The sequence below is a fragment of the Rhinolophus ferrumequinum genome, chromosome 21 (genome assembly GCF_004115265.2).
Source record: "Rhinolophus ferrumequinum isolate MPI-CBG mRhiFer1 chromosome 21, mRhiFer1_v1.p, whole genome shotgun sequence".
NCBI lineage: Eukaryota > Metazoa > Chordata > Mammalia > Chiroptera > Rhinolophidae > Rhinolophus > Rhinolophus ferrumequinum.
The window spans coordinates 50,245,141-50,270,723 of NC_046304.1; the positions used below are offsets into that span (position 1 = coordinate 50,245,141).

The 25,583-nt window shown below is 45.4% G+C and overlaps 1 protein-coding gene across 3 annotated transcripts in view; it reads left to right on the forward strand.

Moving 5' to 3' along the window:
• NUP85 (nucleoporin 85) overlaps positions 1–25,583 on the forward strand; it is a 29,416-nt gene that overhangs the window by 2,801 nt on the left and 1,032 nt on the right. Inside the window, exons 2-17 of one of the 3 annotated variants that reach the window (XM_033091708.1) lie at positions 1,088–1,181; positions 3,476–3,638; positions 6,581–6,651; positions 7,192–7,235; positions 8,277–8,346; positions 9,552–9,673; positions 15,435–15,569; positions 15,671–15,793; positions 15,998–16,129; positions 16,367–16,473; positions 22,512–22,595; positions 22,734–22,799; positions 22,985–23,136; positions 23,890–24,007; positions 24,104–24,204; positions 25,405–25,556. In XM_033091708.1, coding sequence (XP_032947599.1) covers positions 1,088–1,181; positions 3,476–3,638; positions 6,581–6,651; positions 7,192–7,235; positions 8,277–8,346; positions 9,552–9,673; positions 15,435–15,569; positions 15,671–15,793; positions 15,998–16,129; positions 16,367–16,473; positions 22,512–22,595; positions 22,734–22,799; positions 22,985–23,136; positions 23,890–24,007; positions 24,104–24,204; positions 25,405–25,556 — 1,734 coding nt within the window. The remainder of the gene's footprint in view (positions 1–1,087; positions 1,182–3,475; positions 3,639–6,580; positions 6,652–7,191; positions 7,236–8,276; positions 8,347–9,551; positions 9,674–15,434; positions 15,570–15,670; positions 15,794–15,997; positions 16,130–16,366; positions 16,474–22,511; positions 22,596–22,733; positions 22,800–22,984; positions 23,137–23,889; positions 24,008–24,103; positions 24,205–25,404; positions 25,557–25,583) is intronic. The other 2 variants (XM_033091710.1, XM_033091709.1) reach the window with 2 other exon arrangements.

Consider the following 25,583-nt stretch of genomic DNA (forward strand, 5'->3'; position numbering starts at 1 on the left):
GTCTCCGTCAGGAGACCACTAGCTTTTGGAGGACACAGACTGTGGTACACATTGTTGTATTCCTAGAGCCCAGCACAGAAAAAGGCTTAATACACATTGCTTAGTTGTTGAATGACCGCGTTAGCCTTTCCTAAGAACTGAATGCACTTAACTTGTCTTGAGACAAGACTATTGACGAGACTATTGCCAGCCAAATTCGTTGTCTGCCTAAAGTATTTATTGAGTGCCAACTTTGTGCCAGCGTCTCCTCTAGGCATTGAGTGAGAATCCTAGAGGCTCCTGCCATTGTGAGCTTTCATCTTTTCATGGGGCACGTAATAACCATGTAGGAGAATCATTTCAGGCACTAAGAAATGCTGTTGCAGTGGTCCAGATGAGAGTTGGTGATGGCTTGGGTTAGACTGGTAGAAGTGGCAAATGGCTGGATTCAGCCTTATTTAAGAGAACGTGATTTACTGATAGATTGGACATAGGTGGTGAGGGAAAGAGAAGAATCAAGGATTCCTCCTAACAGTTGGAGAAGGTTTTGTCCCAGTGAAGGAGTGAAATGAGTTTTGGGGATGAGCATCAAGAGTTCTTTTCTTTGGCTCTTGATGTTGTGGTTATAGCTCTAGAGGTTAGATCATCTATAAAGGTGTGGATTAGGCATTGGAGGTATGAAGCTGAGACTCAAAGGGATTGGTCTGAGTAGGAGCGAAAAATTGAGTGTCATCATCAAAGAGATGGCACAGAAGCTATGGGATCGAGGTCTCTGCCTTTTCAGTGAGTAAGAAACAGTTCCTTTTTAATTATTTAACTTCACTTTTTCTAAACTACACATCACTAAATTGCAATGTAATATTGATTAGGTTGTAGCTTTCCTTTTTATCAACACCCGAGAAGTGGTAGGCTGGGTTGAGGTGTCCCGCCAAGCTCACTTGTTTACTTAGGGTCTCACAGACTGGGCTGATATCAGCCACATTCAGCTATGTACATAACATTAGCACTTAGCTTTCATGACCACTGATTTCTAGGATTATACTTGCAAGTCAGTTGAAAGCAAAGCCTTTAGTAGGAATAACAGTTTCTGTGCCTTATTTTTTACTAGTTTATTCCAGGAGTGAATTCCAAGAAGAGGCAAATGTGTTTTGACTGGGGTCCAGGAGAGATGCTGGTGTGTGAAACCTCCTTCAACCAGAAAGGTAGTTGTTATTATTTTTCTTCCAGATTATCTGTCTTGGCACATTTAGTTGTTTTTTTTTCTTTATTCTCTCAGATTTGACTAGCTGAGGCATGATAAGTTGAACTTATTTTGTACCATTTTTATTTTTGGATCTTTAGCTGTTTAAGATTTTCATTGATTTATGAGACCTGCCGGATGTTGAGTCCAGGCAAAAAAATTAACAATAGTCTTCCTGGTATTAAAGGTTTTCTCTTTAAAGAAAAAAAATTTTTTTTAAGCTATTTATTTAAGTGTGTTTTTCCAGGCCCCATCAGCTCCAAGTCAAGTAGTTGTTTCAGTCTAGTTGTGGAGGGTGCAGCTCACAGTAGCCCATGTGGGGCTAGAACTGGCAACCTTGTTGTTAAAAGCACCTTGCTCTAACCAACTGAGCTAACCGGCCGCCCCAGAAAGGTTTTCTTGTATCTGAAAGCTTTAAGCTTTTCCCGCTTGTCCAGAATGAGTCAGTTCCCTTCAGAGCAGCCCCCTTATTGTGACACTTTGCAGCTCTCATAGCCCTTACCTTTATATTATCAGTGTGAACTCAGTTGAATCCTGTAGGCTGTAGATGTACAGCACAGTGAGCTGGAGAGCGAAATGACTTGGCCTGGGCTTTGTTCTCTAAGCTCCATCAAACACTGGACATGACTTTTTCTCCTGGTACAGACTCCCACTAGTAGCAAGATAAGACGAAAATCTTGACATTTGAGTTTGCTTTCTCCTTTTCAAGAGAGAAGTATCAGGAAATGTTGAAGAGATTTTCTTGCACGTTTTTGACAGCTTCTTTACCCAAAGATGTAGGTTTTTCTCTTTTATAAGGAGCAGATTGAGCTAATGAAAGTCTCAGAATTTTGGTAAATTATCATATGTGCAGTTCATGTAAATTTTAAGCTATGTAGTTTTTATTGATTTTATAGTTAACAGTTGTCCCTAACGTTGCTAAATATTTATCAGATATGTTGGTATTGAACATCTCAAGCTTGACAGAGCTATAGAATCTGCCAATGGGGCAGATTCATTGAAGAGAAACTTCTGTGAGTGTGTCCGGATGGTCTGTTTCCATACTTAATGGGAAAGCTTATCAACATTTCTAGTTTGTCCTCTGTTGTTGAAAACACAGGTTTTCTTTTGTTGGTTTATGTATATCTATTGAAATCACATTCAAGACAAGCCATTGAATATCATCACAAATTGAAATTTCCACAAGTTGGTGGCTTATAATTTATTATAGAGCCTTTTCATTGCTGTTGTAAAACAGTCAATTCTAGATTCTTTGACTTTAACTATAGGTTTATCTTATTTATTGAGTTTTACATAGGCTGATATTAAGTGACTTTACTTTTTTCAGTGTATTTCAATTGATGGAGGTGAAAGATAGTTCCAAAATATGCTGATGAGTTGAGTAAAGTCTGAGAGTAAACATTTGTGTTTAAAAATTCATGTATGGATAATTGATAAATGAAAATTTGTATAATTTTTTAACAACTGAAGTGAGTAGCAAAGAAGCTGAAGCTTTTGTAATTAGTTACTCAATTTAAAAAAAAATTTTTTTTAAAGGCTTTATTCCTAGTACCATTTTTTTTTTTTTTTTTTTTTTTTTTTTTACAGGTCTTTATTGGGGAACAGTGTGTACTTCCAGGACTTTTTCCCAGTCAAGTTGTTGTCCTCTCAATCTTAGTTGTGGAGGGTGCCGTTCAGCTTCAAGTAGTTGTCCTTTCAGTCTTAGTTGTGGAGGGCACAGCTCAGGTCCTGGTCCAGTTGCCGTTGCTAGTTGTAGGGGCACAGCCCACCATCCCTTGCGGGAGTCAAAACCGGCAACCTTGTGGTTGAGAGGACGTGCTCCAACCAACTGAGCCATCCGGAGCTCAACAGCAGCTCAGCTCAAGGTGCCGTGTTCAATATTAGTTGCAGGGGGCGCTGCCCACCATCCCTTGTGGGAGTCGAGGAATCGAACTGGCAACCTTGTGGTCGAGAGCCCACGCTCCAACCAACTGAGCCATCCGGGAGGCAGCTCAGCTCAGGGTGCCGTGTTCAATCTTAGTTGCAGAGGGTGGAGCCCACCATCCCTTGTGGGACTCGAGGAATTGAACCGGCATCCTTGTGGTTGAGAGCCCACTGGCCCATGTGGGAATCGAACCGGCAGCCTTCGGAGTTAGGAGCATGGAGCTCCAACCGCCTGAGCCACCGGGCCTGCCCTCAATTTAAAAATTTTTGAGTGGGTTCGTTTATGAAGGTGATAGTGATAGATGTTTAATTTTTTTTCCTGTTTTGTTTCAGGAAAATCAGAGACGGGGCCCGGCTGCCCTTTTATCCATATCATCCGGAAGGATATAGATGTTTATTCTCAAATCTTGAGAAAACTCTTCAATGAATCCCATGGAATCTTTGTGGGCCTCCAGAGAATTGAAGAAGAATTATCTGGAAAATCCAGAAAAACTCAGTAAGTAGGCTGTTGATAGATGCTGAAGTCCACAACTAAATTGTGAAAAGCCAAATGAAATGATCCTTGTCCTTTCCCATGATGGATGGGTCACCTGGAGAAATCAGGGACTCCTGGTTCTACTTTGTGGCCTCTGCACTGGGCAGTGTAAGTGGTCAGAGATGGAAATGTCTTCCAGGCAATGTGCAAATGGTGTTGACTGACTTGTAGGCTTGATAAGCTTTCCTTGTTTGTATTCCTACTCATTTACTCCCCAAAGAAGAAAATTTAGGCCAAAAAAGCACCTGAGATTCATTTAATGAGGCCCTACTATTGGGAGATTTTGAAATTCATGTAAAAATGAGTTTTGTTTTGTTTTTAAAGAATTATTCTCAAGGCACTTTTTGGCAAGAGACCAGAAAACTATTGTACTATTTATAGACTAGGATTGTCTGAAGTGTGGCTCCTGAGTTAACTGCATCAATGTCAGGTACTTATTAACTGCAGACTTCTGGGCCCCACCTCAGATCATCAAAATAAGAATTTCTGGGGGTGGCTCCTAAAATCTCCAGGTGAGTGTTAAGCGCAGTGGAGTTTGAGAACCCCTGGGTTAGGTTTTATCGCGTCCATTCGTATGGTTAGGCATGAGCAATGTTGGTATTTGTATTGAGAAAACCCCACTTTTTCCCTCCTCTTGTGCTTCTCCTTTACTCCCACACTCACGACACTTCTGATGCCAGATGTGTATGGGTTTCCCCTTACCAAGCAGTTCTGTGACATTAGCTGGGTGTCTTTCAATTTAACTCAATTCTGATACTACGTGGAGATAGTGTCACATTCCACAGGGTAAGGGCTCAGTCCCATGAGATTGCCCGGCACTTCAGATGCCAACCACAAGTAGTGGGTCCCCAGGTAACCCACCACTTCTGTCCAACTTAGCTACAAATCAGAGGTTCCCAGGATCCCCTCGGGTCAGAGTAATTTGCTAGAGTGGCTCATGGGACTCAGGGGAAACACTTAGGTTTACTAGTAGTTTATTAAAGGGTATGATAAAGGATACAGATGAATAGCCAGATGAAAAGATACATAGGGTGAGGTCTGGGAGGGTCCCAAGTACAAGAGTTCCCGTGGAGTTGGGGCTTGTCATCATCTTGGTCTGTGGATGTGTTTGTCCCCCTGGAAGCTCTCTGAACCCCATACTATTGGGATTTTGTGAAGGCTTCCTCACGTGGCATGATGGATCGTTTCCAGCCCTCTATCCCCTATAGGGAAGAGCGGCACAGGGCTGAAAATTCTAAGCTTCTAACTATGGTTGGTCTTTCTGGTGACCAGCCCCATCCAGGAGCCACCCAGAGTCACCTCATTAGAACAAAAGGTGCTTCTAGTGTTCTTGTTACTTAGGAATTTACAAAGATTTTTAGGAGTCCTGTGTCAGGCACTAGGGATGAAGACCATGTATCTGTTTCATATCAATCACAATATCACAGTATTTTACTTTCTTGATAAGCATTTTACAAATGAATCCTGGAGAATGCCCTACTCAGCGTGTGTGTGTGTGTGTGTGTGTGTGTGACAGAGATCACTGGTTTCAAGAGACTGGTACAGAGTATTGGTGATTCAGAGGAATCTACTACCACTTCTAAGAAACAAATATGTCAAAAGTCCTGTGATAGAGACCCTGAAGATAGAGACCCTGGCTTATTTATATGGGGTCTCTGTTCCCCCGTCTCCTTGTGCATCTGTACAGTAGATGATCTGAAACATTTGCTGAATTACTAAATGAATGTGTGAATGTCTTGATGGTGAGATGATAACTCCTGTTTTGTGCCTGGGAGCCAGCATGTCACCTTGTTTTTGGCTGGGTGCATTCTTTATCTTGGCCTGAGTCTTGACTGTGAACCTGGTACACAGGTTAAGTGAGATAATGTGTGCAAGTTGATTGACCTCCTGCTGGCCCTGTTGGACATAGGAGACTGTAGCTACTATTCTTTTTTAAATGGAGCCAATAGGTAGCCTGTAAGTCTCTTCATCCAGAATCAATATTTGTCTTGCTAAAGATCTGCAACTTGATAACTAACAACCAATTGCTTTCTTGTAGAAATTTGTTTTGTTCTGTCATTTCTTTTTTAGAAAACTTTGTTTCAAACTAATTTTAGATTTACAGAAAAGGTACAAAATAACAGATTTCTGTACATCCCTCACCTGGCTTCCTGAATGTTACTGTCTTGCATAACTGTATTACTGTTACTTAAACCAGGAAACTTAAACATTGATGAAATATGATCAACTAAAGACCTTATTTGAATGTCACCAATTTTCCCGCAAATGTCCTTTTTTCTCTTCTGCGACTAAATGAGGTTGAATATAGATTTTTCTCCTTAGTCTCTTTCATGATCTTGACACTTTGAAAAATATTGTCCAATTATTTTGGAGACCGTCCCTCAGTTTGGGTTTGTGTGATGTTTTCTAATGATTGGACAAAGGTTATGAGTTTTTAGCAAGAATACCACAAGTGGTATGATGTATCCTTCTCAGTGTATTATATCATGGGGTTCATGATGTTGATTTTTTATTACTGGTGAGGTTGACCTTGGTCACTTGGTTAATGTGATTTCTACCGGGTTTCTTCACTATAAAGTTACAGTCTTTCCCTTTGTAACTAAGAAGTATTTGGGGGAGACACTTTATGACTACGCAAATCTCAAATTCTCAACCTTTTAGTGTCCATCGGGGGTCTCATCTGCAACAATTTAATATCAGTATGTGGACTCATGGGTATTTATTTTATTCCAAGAGTTATATGGTATTTTATTTATTTTGTTGCTCAAGTTGTTCCAGCTTTGGCTATTAGGAGCTCCCTCGACTAGGCTCCTAACTTTCAGCAAGCTTCTGTCACCTATTCTATCTTTCTGTTACCACAAGATGTTCCAGGCTCATCTTGTATGCCATTTCATTTTTTGTAGATTGGTTCTAGTGAGTAAAAACTACCGATCAGTCATAAGAGCATGCATGGAAGAAATGCACAAGGTTGTAGGTAAGGATTTTGTGTATGTATATGTGATAGTAATTAAAGTATTCATCTGGCTATAAATACTGCAGGGGAAAATCTGATTGACATTCCAGTTTAAAACTCTTACTTTCTTATCTTAATTTTTTCGTCAATAATCGTATGTTCTTCAAGTGAGGGCAGATAGAGTTGACAGCTATGAGGCTAAAGGGCCAAATTAAGGATCTTTGAAAATTGCATTCCCAGTTCTTTGGTCTTGGTTATTTAAAGTCACCATAACCACAAGAGCCACGTAACTCCCCGATGCCAGGTGGAGTCTTGTATAACACGGTGGCCTCTACGTTTGCTGTGTTGCAGTTGAAAATGCCACTTGTAACTTGAGGGTCTTCGTTTGAGAATCATTAATCTATAACAAAGAGATACGAAGCATTTTTTAAAAAAATCTATAGTGAAAATAGTTGGTCATGAAAAGAAACAAAGGCACAAGCCACAGAACTTGGTATATGAAGTTGTATCAATCAGACTGAAAGTTCCATTGCTTACTTACAATGTTTTGTGTTTTGTTAGTTGCTACTAAAGATCCAGCCAGTGGCCGCCAGTTCAGCAGCCAGGTAAGGAAGGGGCTGTCTTTGTGGTACTGGCTCTAGGGTATCTTTCTGTGTCCTTGGCACCCACCTGGGATCGCTTTGCAAAAATGGTTTTCTGCAGAACTCTTCTTTCCAGGTAGACATGCAACTCCTTGGAGTGGTAAGTAAGGATCGTCTTGAACTTCCTGGGGCCCCTGCAAGGCTGAGCACATTGAAACGAAGGATATGCCTGATGAGTACTTGTATGAGTTTTCAGTTCTGATGGGAAGTATAAATCCTGACCATATGTGTCACCTGAGATACCGAGCTGAGCTTTTGGAACCACTGCTTAGTCTCAGGAACTGTACTCTGCTCACGAACCCAGCAGTTCTACTGAGCCTCAAGTTGTTATGCTTTAGTTGGAGCTGGAAAACGACTTAAAGAACTCTCTTTCTCTGGAAGAATCTTGATATTGTTCAAACTCGGTAGTTAGTAGGGACTGATGCACTGTCTCTGAAGCCAGCAAAGCATTTATTTTCCCTTATGAATAAGCTATTCTCTGTGCACAGAAGGATGCTGGGGAAGAGGAGACTGTATTCCTAAGGGCAAGGTCTAGTCCTGATTTATTTTTGGATCTTATATTAGGTCGGCCTTTTCATAGACCGTTTCCTAAACTTCATTCCCTTGAATACCAACTTCATAATTTTTGCTGTTATCTATATATTTCATGCAATATTATTTACTGAATATTTTCCTAAAATTGTCTCTTTTTTATTACTCAAATAAAGCCTCTTCTTAAACCATAATATTCACCAAAATCATGGGTGTGATGAGCTAGTTGTATTTTTCTAATGCACTTTAAACTAAAACTACAACCTTTGAAATGAAAGAACATTCGTCTGTGTCCCACCCCCTAAAATTCTCTCACTGGCTGGCCTGTGGGGAACCCTGCCATAGGAATATTCAGTAAATGTTGATTTAATGAGTGACTATGCTGTGATCTAAGCCCTGCTTTGTTCCTTTGCTCTAAGCAAATCTCAGGAATGTTTTCAGTCAAAACTTTGTCTCCATTTCTTCCTTCCTTAGATCTCCATTTTGTCAGCAATGGAGCTCATTTGGAACCTTTGTGAGATTCTTTTTATTGAAGTAGCCCCCGGTGAGCATGGACTCTTTCTGTGTCACAGGTGTCCCCTGCCCTTTTCTCTTTGTCCTTCCTGTGTGTTGTGATGAGTGTTTTATGGCCTAGAATGTTTTTTTTTCCATCACTGTTTATCAACACAGCCATCAGAAAGCATTGCATGGCAGGCCGAGAAGCCTGCCATTTTGTTAGGTACTGCAAAAGAATAGACAGGATGCATTTTAGGAACCCAAAATGTTAGGCAGATGACCGTTGAAAAATGCCAGGGAAACAGATATTAAACTAGTGTGTGTCAGGCGTGGTCGTCAATATTTGTATCACGGGCTGGTCAAGCTTCAGAAAGTTTTAGGAGAAGCGAGGGGAGAGGCATGGAGCAGGTTCCCCCTGCTCCTTCACAGCCTGTAGAAGGAACCAACCCTGCCAACATCTCGATGTCAGACTTCCAGCCCCCAGAAGTGTGAGGCAATAAATTTCTGTTTTAAAAAAGGAAAAAGAATATTTTAGGGCTGTGAGGAGGGTTAGGCCGTGGGAGGCAAAGTCCCTTTGAGAATTCTGTTGCTAGTGCTGAGGACGGGGCAACCCTGTGCATTAACTGTCCACCGCGAGTTATTCTGTTGATCTTAAGTTAAACTGTGGTCACTACAGTATCCTGGCTTGGGTGGGCTCTCTATGGAGGTGCTCCAGGCATGTTTGGATTCTTTTCATGGTTTATGTTTGCTGTTATCTGTACATGAGTGTTGATCTCTATGCACGCATAGCTTTTTATTCATTCTCCTGCTAAACTACTGAGCAACTTGAAATTACAATTCGTTGTTTGTATGCCTGCTGCCAGTAGATTGTGAGGGCTGTCACTGTGTTTTGATCATTGTTCCATACCAAGCACCTAGTCAGTACCAGTCACTAAACGACCATTACTTACGTAGCTACTGAATATTGCACAGTCAGGAAGACTCTGGAGGTGGGAGGAGTGGTGAGGTCTGGGCCTCATGTTCAGCCCTTTCTAGGAGTCAGTGAAGGGTGTTGCTGCTTGGAGCAGAGGAAGTATTCCTTAAAAGTCCATCGCTAGTCCCGCCCTTCATTCAGGACCATATGTGCGCTCACTTAAAAGGGACAAACCACTTCCTACATAGCTTGTCTGCCCTACATTCTGTCTGTACTATGGGAAAGTGGGATTTGTTGCCCAGGAAGCTGGGTTTTTGTGTGACGAGTCTCTCTCCTCCCAGCCGGTCCTCTCCTCCTTCACCTCCTTGACTGGGTCCGACTGCATGTGTGCGAGGTGGACAGTTTGTCAGCAGATGTTCTGGGCAGTGAGAATCCAAGCAAACACGAGAGCTTCTGGAAATTGGTAAGGACCCCGTGCAGGCTGGACCGCCCTGCCTTCCACTTCATATTCTGTTTTCCCCAGTGCTTGCAAGCAGGCCTGAGGGTTGCATACTGAGCCCGTGTGCACTTGGCCTGGCTCTTTGAGTCTGTGATTATTGGAGGGAGAGCCTTTGCTTAGGAAGTATTGGGCCCAGATTTTGAGTCTTTGGTTCATTTACTGAGTATTTATTGAGTGCTACTGTTTGCAAGACACTGAGGAAACACCCATGACCAAAGTGGGCCAAGATAGCTGTCCTTACTTATGGAGCTTACATCCTGCATAAGGAGATAGGAAATGAATACAGAAACAAGTAAAATATGTAGCATATCTAATAGTGAAGTGCTATGGAGAGAAATAGAGGGAGGGAACTGGGTGTTAGAGGCGGCGGGAGTCGGGGAAGGCCTCACTCATGAGGTGACCCACACGTAGAGACCTGAAGGCGATGAGGAGGGAATGTGCAGATGAAGGGAGAAGCAGCATTCCAGACGGCGAGGCTGGCAGATGCCATGTCCTAAAGGCAAAGTAGGGTGAGGAATGGCAGGGAGGCTAGTGAGCCAGGAGCAGCGTGAGCAAGAGAGCGAGCTGGGGAGTTAAGGGCAGAGAGATGCAGGGCCGGATCATAGAGGACCTTCTGGGCGGTCGTAAAGACCAGCTTTCAGAGCAGCAGTGCAGCAGGTGGTTAGAACACGGTCTGTGGTGCCAGACTGCTCGGCTTAGCATCGCAGCTCTACTTCCTGCCAGCTGTGAGATCGTGAACGGGTTACTGCACAGCCTTCACTTTCCTCATCTGTACAATGGAGATAATAACACCTACCCAGGGGCTGTTATGATTACATTTAGTTAAAGGCCGTGAATGTGTACAGAGTAGTTGATAGATCTAATAAAGAGTTCCTGTTTCCTTCCTGAGTCAGGTGGGGTGAGGGGAACGTTGGAGAGTTGAGCAAATGAGCATCGCGATTGACTTAGGTATTCAGCGGCTCTACTGAGAACACAGCAAGGGCAGAGGCAGAGGTACTAGTCTGGAGACTGTGGTGCCAGCCAGGCAAAGGTGGTGGTGACTCGGACAAGCAGAGGGGATGGTAAGACGTGATTAGATTCCAGATGCAGTTTAAAGATACAATTGTTGGGATGTGCTAATGCATTGGATGTTCGTGTGTAACAAATGCAAGCAGGTGGGAGAATCAGGTCGGTGAGTTGGAGGTGACCAGGGCTTTCCTTTTTTTAATATGTGACATTAAAGAAGCCTACGCGATCCAAGTGGAGGCATTGACTAAGCAGTAGGATCTGCAGGTCTGGAATTCAGAGAAGGAAGTCCAGGCTAGGAGAAAAATTGGGGCTTGGCAGCATATATAGCCTTGACTGTTCTGAGCATGACTTACAGTAAGAAAAACATTTCCTTTGTATATTTTACTTTTATACTTGTGTGTATACTGTTGATTCTCATTATTTGTGATAGTTATGTTCTATAAAGTCACCTGGAGCACTGAATTAGTGATTACTGAACCATTGCTCCTCGGGAAAATACAGGGTTCCTTCAAGTCCCTGGTCCCAACATTTTTGTCAGCTGATCAACATATACCTATATATTATACGTTATAGATATTATATACAATTATGTATGTTTCTCTTTAAAGACACCTTATTTAAATATATGATTGATTAACATTGACCTCACAGCCAACAGCACTATAATGCGTGCCTTAACGAAGTTTATCTAACACGTATTTTTTCCATATGGCACATCACAGCCTTCGTTGCAGTTAGGGACACTGGAGAACACTGGAGAGCACTGTGCTTGGGAACCCAACAAAAGCAAAAAAAAATGCAAAAAATCCCACAACAAACCGTGGCACTGAATATAGTACGAAAAAGACACTTGTTTAGTATGAGGACAGATGCAAGAAAGTAGAGCGCCGGAGACAACCAAGATGGCGCAGTAGGTAAACGCTGAGCTCACCTTCTCACAACCACATCAAAATTACAGCTAATCTACAAAGCGACCATTATTGAGAATCGCCTAAAATCAAACAACGGAAGCCTTTCAATTAGAGACGTGCAGAAGAAGCCACCTCCACACTGGTAGGAAGGGCAGAGACGTGGAACGGGCTGGTCCCTCACCCACGTGTGACCGTTAAAGATCGGGAGGGATGTTTCGGCTGCGGGCATCCTCCCACCCCCCAGAGGAGTGAAAGGTCCCAGCTCCACCCCAGCCCAGGGTTCCAGTGCTGGGGAGAGAAGTCCCCATCATTTCTGGCTGTGAAAACCAGCGGAGATTGTGACTGAGTGAGACAGTGTGACTGCACTCCCAGGTACTCCTCCTAAAGGGACCACACGGACTTACCCACCAGTGGAATCACTTGCTCTGAGCTCCAGCGCTGGGGCAGAGGCAGCAGGAACTGAGTTGTCTGGCTTGGGACGGGCTGGAGAGATGGCTTTCTCCTGGACCGGGGAGCTGGTGGAGACCATTGTTTCTTTTCTGAGCCCTCCTCCTTCCCCACTTGTGGACACAGGCTGCACACAGCCTGTGGCTGCCATATCTGAGTCTCTACCCTTCGCTTGCCACGCTCTGGCGATTCAAGGCCCCGCCCGACTTTTGGGTACAGCCAGGCTGCTTTCAGTGGCTTTTTCGTGCAAACTGCCGGCCTTGGCTCAAGCTGCAGACTTTCCTAGGGTCTCTCAAAGGTTCGCGGAACCCAGAGAAGTAGCATCTGGTTTGAACGTGTCCTGTACCTCTGGCTGGGCAGCCCTAAGCCAGAACTAGTGGCAGCTGGCCTTAGTTCACGGCTTGGCCTCTCAAGGCGCATCCAAGCACAGCACTGGTGGCAGCTATCTGTGGATTTCTTTCTGGCTCCTGCTGGGTGGCCCCAGGTGGGGCACGGGCTGTGGCTGAACTTGACCTACAGCAGATCCCCTCCAAGGTGGTCCTTGGGCTGGCGCCCCCAGTGGCCAGCTTCAAAACGAGCTGGAGCATCACCCAGCCGCCTCCAAGTGCCACACACCCAAGGAGCAAATTGGGCAGGCACCAGAGCCCTGCTGAGGCAGATTCTGCTCCATTGGATCAGCCCCGGCACAACAACTCTTCCACTGTAGTCAAGGCCAGTCCTCACAACCAGTGAGCCCGAGGGTCAGTCCCTCACAATGATGTACAATTATCAACCAAGGCTCAACTACAAGAGGAGGGCACACACAACCCACACAAGGGCCGCATCTGGAGCGCGTGGCTCAGGTGACCAGAAAGACTGCACCACTGAACCCCATGGCACACCTACTACATAAGGCCACTCTACTAAGACTGGAGGAATAGCAGCCCTACCTAGTACATAGAAACAAGCACAGGGAGGCAGCCAAAAAGGGGAGACAAAGAAACATGTCCTAAATGAAAGAACAGAACAAAGCTCCAGAAAAAGAACTAAGTGAAATGGAGATAAGCGATCTGTCAGACACCGAGTTCCAAACACTGCTCCGTTGTAAGAATGCTCCGTGATTTCAGGGAGAACTTCAACAGAGAGATGCCCTGTCCCCCCGAAAATAAGACCGAGCCGGACCATCAGCTCTACTGCGTCTTTTGGAGCAAAAATTAATATAAGACTTGAATTACAGTAAAATAAGACCGGGTCTTATATTAATTATTGCTCCAAAAGACGCATTAGAGCTGATGGTCCGGCTAGGTCTTATTTTCAGAGAAAAACGGTAAGAAGCATAAAAATGGAGATGAAACCATGAAAAAAAACCAGTCAGAAATAAAGGATACGGGGTGGCTGGTTAGCTCAGTTGGTTAGAGCGTGAGTTCTTAACAACAAGGTTGCCAGTTCAATTCCCGCATGGGATGGTGGGCTGCGCCCCCCGCAACTAGATTGAAGGACAATGACTTGGAGCTGATGGGTCCTGGGAAAAACACAGTTACCCAATAAAATTTTTAAAAAGAAAAAGAAAGAAAGCCTACAATAACAGAAATGAAGAATATATTACAGGGAATCAACAATAGATTAGATGAAGCAGAGGCTCCAACCAGCAATGTAGAAGATAAGGTAGCAGAAAACACCCAACCAGAACAGCAAAAAGAAAAAAGAATCCAAAAAATTGAGGACAGTTTAAGGGGCCTCCGGGACAATATCAAACATACCAACAGTCACATTACAGGGGTACCAGAAGGAGAAGAGAGAGAGCAAGGAATTGCAAACCTATTTGAAGAAATAATGACAGAAAACTTCCCTAACCTGGTGAAGGAAATAGACATACGAGCCCAGGAAGAACAGAGAGCCCCAAACAAGATAAACCCAAAGAGGCCCACACCAAGACACATCATAATTAAAATTCCAACGGTTAAAGACAAAGAGAGAATCTTAAAAGCAGCAAGAGAAAAGCAGTTAATTACCTACAAGGGATTCCCCTATAAGACTGGCAGCTGATTTCTTAACAGAAATTGTGCAGGCAAGAAGGGAGTGGCGGGAAATATTCCAAGTGATGAAAAGCAATGACATACAACCAAGATTATTCTACCCAGCAAAGCTCTCGTTTAGAATTGAAGGACAGATAAGGAGCTTCCCAGACAAGAAAAAGCTGGAGTTCATCACCACCAAACCAGTATTACAAGGAATCTTGGAGGGACTTCTTTAAGATGGGAGGGGGTTAAGGATGGGTGAAAGGGGAAGGGATTAAGAAGTACAAATTGGGTGTTATACAGTCGTCATGGCGATGTAGGGTATAGCATAAGGAATAGAGTCAATACTATTGTAATAACTAGGTACGGTGCCACATAGGTACTAGATCTATCAGGGTGATAGACGGGAGGGGGGTTGGGGGCAGGGTGGGAAAGGTGAAGGTGTTAAGAAATACAAATTGGTAGTTAATACAGTGTGGGGAGTATAATCAACAATGTTGTAAAGATCATGTAAGGTGCCAGATGGGCGCTGGACTTATCAGGGGGATCACGTCATAGACTGTGTAGATGCCTGAGCAATGTGCCTGACCTGTAGATGCCTGACCAGAGCTGAAGTAGAATAATACTGACTGTCAGCTGTAACTAAATATATAGGTGTACGGAGTCACAGGATGTGGAGTACAACATAGGGAAGATAGTCGATGGTGTCGTAACCGCTATATAAGATGCCAGAGGGGTAGTTGCTTGGGGGTGGGTACCACTTCATGAGGGGTTTAAATGTCTATTATAATATGTTGTTTTGTACACCTGAAACTAATAAAACTAAAATTACAAATGAGGAAAAAAAAAAAAGAGAGAGAGCGCTGCCTTGTGCAACCTCAGCTGGGAATGCGCCTCAAGTGACTAATTTTTTGCTGCTCTGCTCATGTCCACAAATGATGTTGAGGGCACCACAAATACTGATTTCGGGGTTACAGATGAATTTTTAGCAAGTGGGCAAATTTACAAATACGGGATCTGAATAAAGAGGATTGACTGTATTTATTCCATATGTATGTGTATATACATATGGATGTATTTGAACTGAAACTTTTATGAACCAATATTTATTTGAGGTAGCTGATATGTTCTATGTCATTTATTTTTTTAAAGTTGGTCATAGCCTGTAATGAGCTACAACATCAGTTTGAAAAGCATGGTCCTCTTAAAGCATGTTTGTAAAACCATGTGCCTGGCTGAGCTAGATTACCTGTGGGAGGAAGGAACCATCACACTTCCCCAAGGCTAGGAAGCCGATGCGTGGATGGAGGGAACGGCTTCGGGACCGCCTATGAATGCTCGTGCTCTCGGGTGTCCTTCCAGGTGACCATCTTGGTGCTGCAGGGCCGGCTGGACGAGGCCCGACAGATGCTCTCCAAGGAAGCCGATGCCAACCCCACTTCTGTGGGCATGTGCCGAATTCTGGGGGACCTCATGAGGACAATGCCCATTCTCAGTGTATGTGGGAGCAGCCCTGCTCTGCTGGGTCATGGGAGGTGGGTTCATGAAGCAAAGGGGGTTTGTGTGGTGATGGCCTGTCACTGCTTCTCTCCGCTTAGCCTGGTAACACGCAGACACTAACAGAGCTGGAGCTGAAGTGGCAGCACTGGCACGAGGAATGTGAGCGGCACCTGCAGGATGGCACGTTTGCCTCCAGTCCTCACCTGGAGTCTCTCTGCAAGGTCTGTGGGAAACAAGTCCAGGTCGGGGTCCAAGCCGGCTTCCCTTAGGAGCTGTGGCATCCAGCCTAGTGATGGCAGAGCCTTGTTCCTACTTGTTCAGGGTGACAGGAGAGGGGAGGAGCGAGCTGCCAGAACAGGTGCTCCAGTGAGATCAGGAGAGTTACAGGCGTTCCCCTGGAGCTAAGGGAAGATGTCTCTTCTCAGATCATGCTGGGAGACGAAGCTGCCTTGCTGGAGCAGAAGGAGCATATGAGTAACTGGTATCATTTCCTAGTGACCCGGCTCCTGTACTCTCATCCCACAGTGAAACCCACTGATTTGCACTTCTATGCCCAGGTGAGTCTCGGCTCTGTAGGTTCAGGCTGGGGAGTAGACATCCTGGGCTCTTCTCCTGCTGGGTCGTTTCCATTGTGTCGCCTCCCTGAGTTGAATGCCCCCTAGAGATCAGGAAGGGGCTTTCCTTTGGCTCTTTTTGAAGGACCCCCATCGCCATTCTCCTACACAGCAGCCCTGCCAGCCCCCTTGAGTCTCTGCTTCCACCCGGGCATTGAGTGGGTCACCACCTTTCCACAGTCCAGCCTCGACCTGTTTCTGGGAGGTGAGAGCAGCCCAGAACCCCTGGACAACATCCTGATGGCGGCCTTCGAGTTTGACATCCACCAGGTGATCAAGGAGTGCAGGTAAGACCCGCGACCGCCAGCTTCTGACCATCTGTGGGGGTGTAATTCAGTGGCATTAAGTACATTCACAGGTTGTGCAACCAACAGCACCATCTTTTCTAGAAAGTCCTGTTCCTTCTTGCTGCTGCCTTAACCTGCTTCCCGCAGACCTGCTTCCCTCCCAGCCACGTGTACATAGATAATGGCTTCTCTCTGGACGAGTTTGGAGACTTCCCTGAGGCTTGAGGACTACCACGTTTATAACACTTTCCATTTCAGGCATGTTTACTTAAAATAACATGGCAGAAAATTACCTTGATATTTAAAATCCAAAAAAAGCCAACTCGCCTATTTCTTGAAAGCCTGTGGGCGTGCAGCCACCTTAAGGAACAGCTCTTCTCAACAGTCTCCCTCTCCGGCGAGCCGAGGGCTCCCACACTGTGGGACTCTTGACTGGGTCTGTTTAGAGCAGGGATTCTACAGCAGCCCTCTCCTCGGAGGGGATGTCAACATCATGTGGAACCTTCAGCAAGGTAGGAAAGGGAGTGTCACACATAATGAATTAAAGGGAAAGCTTTCCAGAAATGTCCATGTATATAGTACGTCAGAATTTTCCCTCCTTCTGCCTGGACAAGTGGGTGCTGCACTGCAGACTCCCAGTTGCGGAAGGTGGGAAGGGCAGCAGATGGCCTTGCTCAAGTATCAGGTTCACTGCCGTCGATTGGGTCAATCTTAGATGTAGGCAATGGGAAGGCTTCCCCACCTACTACCCGCTCGTCCTGTTTTGGTCAAAAGAAAGCCAGGGCTTCAAGAAAATGATGCTAGATTTGGGGGATAAAAAGTGGGTTTTGTGTGTCTTTTTCACAGACCTGTAAAATATAGGGAGTTGAGTTGGAACTGGAAGATGACTTCCAGAATTCAGCTGATGGTGGGTTTGGGGGCATCTGCATGGAGGGGTTAGTTGAGAACAACTTAAAAAGGCACGCACACATCATTCTGCGGCTTTGTCAGTGTCTCCGCCTATAACTGGAAATACTAGGCATTCCTAAACACACTGTTACAGCAGTGGTTATTTCCACCAGGGCTTCCTTCATAAGCCACATCTGGATTAGGAACAAAACAGACTTGGGCAGAATGAGGAGGAAAGACAATAAAAAGGGAAAGCATCCTGTTCTTTTCAGGGACAGTAGAAGAAAAAGAGAAGTGCCGGTGAAGAGGGGTGGTTTTATGAATGGCACAGAAATCAGTGTCACCCTCATGCCAGTCTCATGGAAGGAAGGGTCGGCTCACAGCCCTCAATCTGGGCATCTCTCTGCCCTGACAAGCAGGGGAGAATCTGAGGTATTTCTATTAGCTGTAAATCTTGGAGCTTGGGTTTTTCTGATCAGGAAGCTACTGCCTACTCCATTCTGAAAGAGATGCTGAAAAGCAAGTCCCAGGACCTCATCCTAGGAATTGGAGGAAGGGCTGAAGCGTCTTCAGAGAGAGTGGCAGAGTCTTAGGAATGTGCCCTCCTGAATGAGGAAGGATTGGACCTGGGATCTTGGGAGCACTGGGTTTCTCATGGGTTGTACTGTTTAGACCCAAGTTTGGTTTCCAGTGGAGCGGAGAGCATCCGTGTGGTCATGGGCCGGAAGGCTGATGGTACAGGGAAGCCTTGCCACTGGGGGTGTGACGTCAGCTGGGCTCATGACTACCCTGTGAACGGAAAATGAGGGGAATTTTTTCTAATGGCTCTAGAAAGGAGGTTTCTAAATGGGCACCTGGTGAGCGCCCGTCAACTGTCAGACCGGAAGAGGCAGAGAAGGCAGGGAGCGATCCTGAGGCGGAGCATAAAGGCCTGTTCTGTCAGACCCTGCTGAAGGGCCACGTGTTTGCCTGTTACCCCACAACTGAAAGGAGAAGTCGGAATCCTCAGGGCTCATTTCCTTCCCTCTGTCTTGCAGCTTCCTCTGAAATCCAGTTCCTTTCTCTCTGGCAAAAGGGAACAGCACGTGCTTCCCTGGGAGCTAGGCAAGAGGGCAGCTTCCTGGTGCCCTTAGAGTCCTCCAGAGGTATTGAAGTAGGAGGAAATAGGTCTTCCTTCAAAAACTAAGAGGTGCGGTTTAATGTGTGCCTAATCTAGAATCTTCTTACCAGAACTTGGGCCTACCTTACAACCTTGGCTGCAGGATGCAGCCCCACTTAGGGAAGGTCCAAAGCTGCCAGAGCTCAGCCGGGCAGAGGGGTGAACAAGCAGTGGTTGCTGCTGAGCCACCAAAAAGCAAGATACAGGGGTTGGGGTAAGGGTGCCAGCAGCCCCGGTGCAGGACAAGCAGCCCATTGGAGAATTACAAGTGTTTCCTCTGGGTCGGGACTTCACCATGGCTGGTCTTCCAGCTCCGAAGTTCTCCCTTCTCCAGCAGACGCTACTCCAGAGCTGTTAATTAAGTTTTCATCGAACATCTTAGTACTCTCAGCATTCTCCATTATATGGGCGTGAAGATCCAAAATCTGCAGCTCAAACCTGCCCAACCTAGCGAGGAGACCTGGTGGCCATGTTCAGCACACTGTCCAGTCTCGGTCACCTCTCCGCTTTAAGTGGTCACTGCCCTGCAGCCTTGGAGGCTGGTGTATCCCTTTAGGGGACACTCAAGGGCTGAGGACACTGGAGCGTACTGTGGCTCCCTCTGCTCTGGAGTTGACACAGCCACCTTGCCTCTGCTTCACCATAACCGAAGCTGGATATCTGGGTGACAGCAGCTGTTCTGGGAGGCTCAGGTGTCATTTCCCCTCACCCAGCATCCTCCCTCCCATCTTTTTTTTAAGTGTAACTCTCAACATTTATTAGGCATTTATTATATGCCACACACTGTAGCAAACTTGGAAATTACAGCAGTTTTTCTTGTGGGGAATTTACAATCAAAACCAGATGTTATAGGACCCCTTACGAGAGGACCCTATGTTAGATAGAAAAGTCAGGAAAAGCTTGAAGGAGGCTACAAGCAAGTTGAGACATGAAAATGTCAGTGAAGCACAGCAGCAGAGGTTATTTCAGGCAGAGAGAAAAGCGTGGGAAAAGGCACAGGCAGGAAAGAAATTGGCCTATTACCTGCTTAAAGAACTGCAAATATCTCCGTAGAACCAAAAGGCTAATGTGAGATGTGGGTTGAAGTGAGAAAGGTAGGAAAGGAGATTATCGATGACCAAATAAATATACTATTCCCAAGAGTTTTGATGTTTGCAAAATGGGGAGCCACTAAGGCTTCTCAAAAGCAGGACAGTGCCATGACATTTGTATTTGAGAAAGCAATCTGAAGAGGATGGAGGACAGCGGTAGCTTGGAGACCAGTCCTACGGCTAAGGCCACTGTCGGTGTGACATGGTCATGATGGTAGTTAACGCAGACCAGGCTGAGAGCTCTTACGGATCACTTCAGTTTATTTTGCAACAAGATTTTGAGGTAGGCGCTATTATTTCATGCCTGTCTGACAAATAAGGAAGTGAGCCCTGGTGGAGTCACTGCCAGCTAAGGGGTACTGTGGGGACTTGGACCCCAAGCCTTTTGCCAGAGTCCATGCTGTTTACTGAGCTCTTAAGTGTTACTTGTCTATCAGTCAAGCCTCGTTTGCTCAACTTCAAAACACTGCACTACTTTTCACTCCCTCCACAGCCACTTCCCTGGCCCGGCCACCATGACTGTGAGCCTGAACCATTACACGTGGCCCCACTGTCACCTGTCTCTGTATTGTCCATCCTCAGAGAACAGCCCATGTCACTCCTCGCTGTCCCAATGGCTTCCCATCACAAGGCCCTGAGTGAGCGGGCGTCTGCCTCGCTCACGTGTGAGTCACACCGGCTTCATTCTGCAGTGCGAACAGGACGAGCGTACCGTGTGGCCCAGAGCCTTCACACTGGCTGTTCCCTCTAGGTTAGGAATGTTCCTTCTTGTCTGCCTAGGCAGGTTCCTGCTCAGTCTTCAGCCGTCTGCTCAAATGACCAACCTTTCTGACTAACTTCTGACATGGAACTTATTCTAGGAGGGGTGGGATGTGTGTATCTGCATGTGTGAGGAGGCAACTTGTTTTTACATCCAGTTTATACTTTCTCCCTTTATATGCTATTTTATTCTGCCTTTGAACTGGTTATTTCTGGTTTCATCTATTATTTTTGAATTTTTTGTAACTTCAATCTGAAGATAGCTTCAGAGTCTCAAAGCACTGTGCTGACAGTCATCATTCCTTCACCTTGACGATGAAGCAGAAGTTAAAGAAGTGAACTGGCCAGTCACTGAGTAGCAGGACTGGGTTTGAACCAATTTCCAGTGCTTCTCCCGTGGACAAGCTTGTCCATCCATAGTCGTTGGGTAAGCAGGTTAGTAAGGGACAAATTTTGTTAACTTCAAGCTCAGATTTACCGGTTTTTATATTTATAGAGCACTATTCAAGAGATTCTTAAAAGCAATTTATATCTATTTTCCTATTTTTTTCTTAAAACATTCCAGGCAGGCAAGATTTAAAATTACTTCCATTTTATAGGTGTATGGGACACAAAGCTGTAAGTGACCGAAATGGCAGTCTTGGGTTCCAGTGGTAATACTTTCTAAACTACTGACACACAGAGGACCTGTGAGGAGATTAGAGCAGTGAAGACGGCATTATGCAGCAAGTTGGGGTTTGCTTAGGCAGCTGTCAGAAAGACAGATCATATTTATGGGGACTCTCTTGTCTGAAAAGCACAAGGTCAAGGATGACACAGCAGAATTACAAAATTACGAAAGCCATGGCTAAAGGAAAACCTGGACCAAAGAAGTACACCTTAAAAATTTGAGCACGGTAGTACTTTGTATAGCACGTAATGAATTTATAGAACTTAGTATTCGAGGATGGTAATAGAAATAGAGGCATTTAAAAAAAATGGCATAGATAATATTTTGAATATTAGAGGCATAGCTATTAATAAAGTTGGAATATATCTAATCTTCAAAATGATGTTTGTTCCATAATGATGGAATCCTGGAACAGGATTATCTGAGTATCTGTAAACCTGAGATCGAGGCAGAGTTTTAAACATCCAGTAGTTTAGTATAAGCCATCCCTATTCTTTTTATATCCTGAAAACATAATTTTTTACATTAATGACACCTGAGAAACTACCTGCTCCATCCACTTTACTTGGGGTTGATTTTTGCCTTATAGAAAGCAACCATTAAAGTTTCTTTTCCCTCTCCCAAGATTTACAAAATAGTCAAGCATTATATACAAACACAGAAAGGCGTACACCAAGTAACAGATAAAAAATGTAACTCAAAATGGTGCATGCACACTGACAGGAAGTGAGTCGGAATACTCCCTACAATGATGCGAGAGTTTACAGTTGGCCTAAAACATTGATCTCTAAAGAACTTACTTAATCAGACCTTAGAGGGCCATAGAACTCTTAGTTTTTAACCGTGGCCCCAGATGATTCTTGGTTTTGATTAAAAGTATGGTTTGGAATTCAACTTTTAACCTTCATTGTGTGACACATTACATATATAATAAAATTATAAGTTACGTAATTGGACAAAAAATAATTTCTTTATACAAGTATTAATAGATACCTCAACACGATTGGTTTTTAAAATTAATCACATGTATATAGTTGTGTTCATAAAGTACACTAATCAAAAGCTATGCAGTGAGAAACAACAAATCCAAATGCAAATGAAGCTGTTCCTTTGAATTCCATGTTTCATCAAGCATCAGAAACCACTGATTTCTTAGTCCTTTTCTTGTGCATTATTCTGTGTCCACATTCTCTGCATCTGATTGGATCCCTGGATTTTATCTCACGTATGATCTTCTGCATAGATAATATATCATTGGCTGCAGCTTTGTGGGGTTGAACACCCTTCTGGGGTGTCCCTTGTTAGTCCCCACATAGCAGAGAAACTTCTCTGTGCTTCCAGATTTTGGTTTGTCGCTATCCCTCCCATCCTTTTTAAGCAAAGGATGTGGGGTTCCTGCTCATGCCCCACTCCTGTGGGCCATGGCTTCTCATCCTGACTTTCCTTCTTGCCTTGGTGTCTGAACCTACAGCCTCACCCTAAGTAACTGGTGGTTTGTGGCCCATCTGACAGACCTGCTGGATCACTGTAAACTTCTCCAGTCGCACAACCTCTAGTAAGTGCGTGGCCACGCCAACCCTCTTCTCCCCACCACCCAGGCCCTTGGGGGGTGATGAACTGAATGCTTAGACGGGAGGTTGGGCAGCGGAGAAGGCCCTGAAGGGAGCAGGTCTCATGTTAGGTTTTATTCCAGCTTTGGATCCAACATGAGAGAGTTCCTCCTGCTGGAATATGCCTCGGGGCTGTTTGCTCATCACAGGTAGGAAGGCTGCAAGGGGCGACAGCTGGGTGCTCTTCAGCACTCGGGTGCCATTGGAGCTCGGACTTGGACTCTGCTCTCCTGCTGGGTTCTCTTACGGCTCCAGGGGGCCCGGGGAGGACCCATCTCGGGGTGCTGAGTCCCAGAGCAGCGCCCTCACATCTGTGCTCCTCGGACCTTTGCAGCCTGTGGCAGCTGGGGGTGGACTACTTTGACTACTGCCCTGAGCTGGGCCGAGTTTCCTTGGAGCTGCACATTGAGCGGATCCCTCTGAGCACTGAGCAGAAAGCACTGAAGGTTCTGCGCATTTGTGAGCAGCGGCAGATGACTGAGCAAGGTGAGGTGCCCCTTCTCCTGGCACACCCGCTGTGCTCACACTGTGCCAGCCAGACTGGAAAGAGGCCTGCCAGTGGGTGCCAAGAAGTAAACAAAAACGCAGGCCGATTACTGGGAAGGGACAAAGACCTGGGGACCCGCTGGGTCCTAGAAGCGATTGAACGTTTGAAGCAATTGAAGCCTTTTAAAAGGATCCCGACCCACTTCTCACACTTACTCCAAGAGGTCAGGCTGGGGTCAGCGTTGAGTTGACCTGTCCCAAGTGGGTTGCTGTTGCTAGCCAAGGCTGGCTCTGGGAAAGCAGGACCGGGGGTACTTGGCTCGGGAAGGGCCTAGGGAGGAAGCGGTGAGGAGGTTTGCCCCTTCTCTCACTGGTGGGCGATAAAAACCTAAGCTAGTCTTCCCAGGCACTGGCGTGTTTGTGACTGTCTATGAGAGCAAATGGCATTCAAGACCCAAAGGATGATAGGATTTTGACACTTGGGCAGATAATGGAGCTGATCTGTGGGGAACAATAAAAATCTTACTGTCACCCCTGAAATCAAACCCGCTCACAAAGCCAGTCCTGTCAGGGTGGGTCATACTGTTAACAGAGCCAGGAGACAATTTATAAACCCAAGTTCCCAGTTCTGCTGACCACGCTGTATTTGGGGCCTGTGGGGGAGGCTGTGGAAGGCTGCTCCCACCCCAGCAGGGTTCAGGAACCGAGTGATTTGCAAGGTGAAAGGTGTACCTTTTCTCTCTGCCTGCAAAGTTCGCAGCATTTGTAAGATTTTAGCCATGAAAGCCGTCCGCAACAATCGCCTGGGCTCTGCCCTCTCGTGGAGCATTCGAGCAAAAGACGCTGCCTTTGCCACGCTGGTGTCAGACAGGTGGGTTTGGCCAGTGCTGGCTGCCCGGGGACTGTGGGAAGCTGGGAGGCTGCGGTGGGCCTGGGACTGCTGCTCTGATCTCCGTGGGCCTTGCAGGTTCCTCAGGGATTATTGCGAGCGAGGCTGCTTTTCCGATTTGGATCTCATTGACAACCTGGGGCCGGCCATGATGCTCAGTGATCGACTGACATTCCTGGGTGAGTCTCTCTGGGCACCCGCCCCCCCCCCGCCCCCCGCCCCGTGGACTTGCAGCACCAACAGACAGTTGTAGAGATTGTACTCGACTTCTCCAGTGTTTCCTTTCTGTGAAGCCCAAACTCCAAACCACATAGATCCTTGTGTGCCAGATTCTGCAAAGCCTATTTTTCGGTAACATTTTATTTTCCAGTAAATTCATATTTAGAGAAAAGTTGCAAAAGTAGGAATAAGGAACTCCCATAAACATCTTACCCAGATTCACCACTTGCTTATATTTTGCCTCATTTGTTTTATCATTCTCTCATTTAGTCAGATTTTTGGGGGACAGTTTGAAAGTAAGTTGGAGACATTGTTTCCCTCTGTAAATCCTTGAGCATGTATTTCCTACGAGCTTTCTCATAGAACCACATTTATCAAAATCTGGAGAGTCGGTGTTGATACAGTACTCTCCTCTAATCCACAGTCCGTATTCTGATTACACCAGTCGTCCCACAATGCCCTTTATTGTGCGCAGGTGCACGAGTTATTAGTTGTGACTCTAAGGGCCTCTGCCTTGCTTGGTGCTTCTTCACCATGCCACTTTGAAGAGTCAGTTCAGCTCTCTTGTAGGATGCCGATTTGGGTTTATTTGGTTTTCCTCATGATCAGATTCAGATTGTGTTTGGCGCAGGAATGCCCCTGAGGTGACATGTTTTTATTGCTGTGTCCCCTCGTTGGTGGAGTTCGCTTTGATCACTTGGTTAAAGTGGCATCCACCAGGTGTCTCTTTGGTGTGGCACTGACTTTCCGTTTGAGGTCATGATTTGTGGGGAGAGACTGGGATTATTTAAATCTTTTTCTTCATCAAACTTTCACCTACTAGTTTTGGTAACTACTGATTTACATCCCTTGTTTTAGTTGACATTTCCACCACATGGAAGGCTTTTCCTTTATCCGTTTGTTCTTTCATTTACGTTAGTAATGGACTCCTGGGCTATTAGTCAACCTCTTATGACCCATGACTCTTGTTTATTCTGATGCTTATGTTCTCCCAGGTTTGGCCCAGTGGAACCCTTTCAAAGCATGTTTTGAATCCCTTTGGTCTCATTGGTCCTTGAGCTTGGAGACAGCTCTGGAAGAATCTCTCTGCTCTGGAACGGCTGGTCTGGGGTCTTTTTTTGTTTAGGGCCAGAGGTGACCTGGTGTTCTTTTCTCAATAGGAAAGTACCGTGAGTTCCACCGATTATATGGGGAGAAGCGTTTTGTTGATGCTGCTTCTCTTCTCCTGTCACTCATGACTTCTCAGATTGCGCCGCGGTCTTTCTGGATGACGCTCCTAACAGATGCCCTCCCCCTTTTGGAACAGAAACAGGTACAGGTTGAGCCACAGGCATTTTCT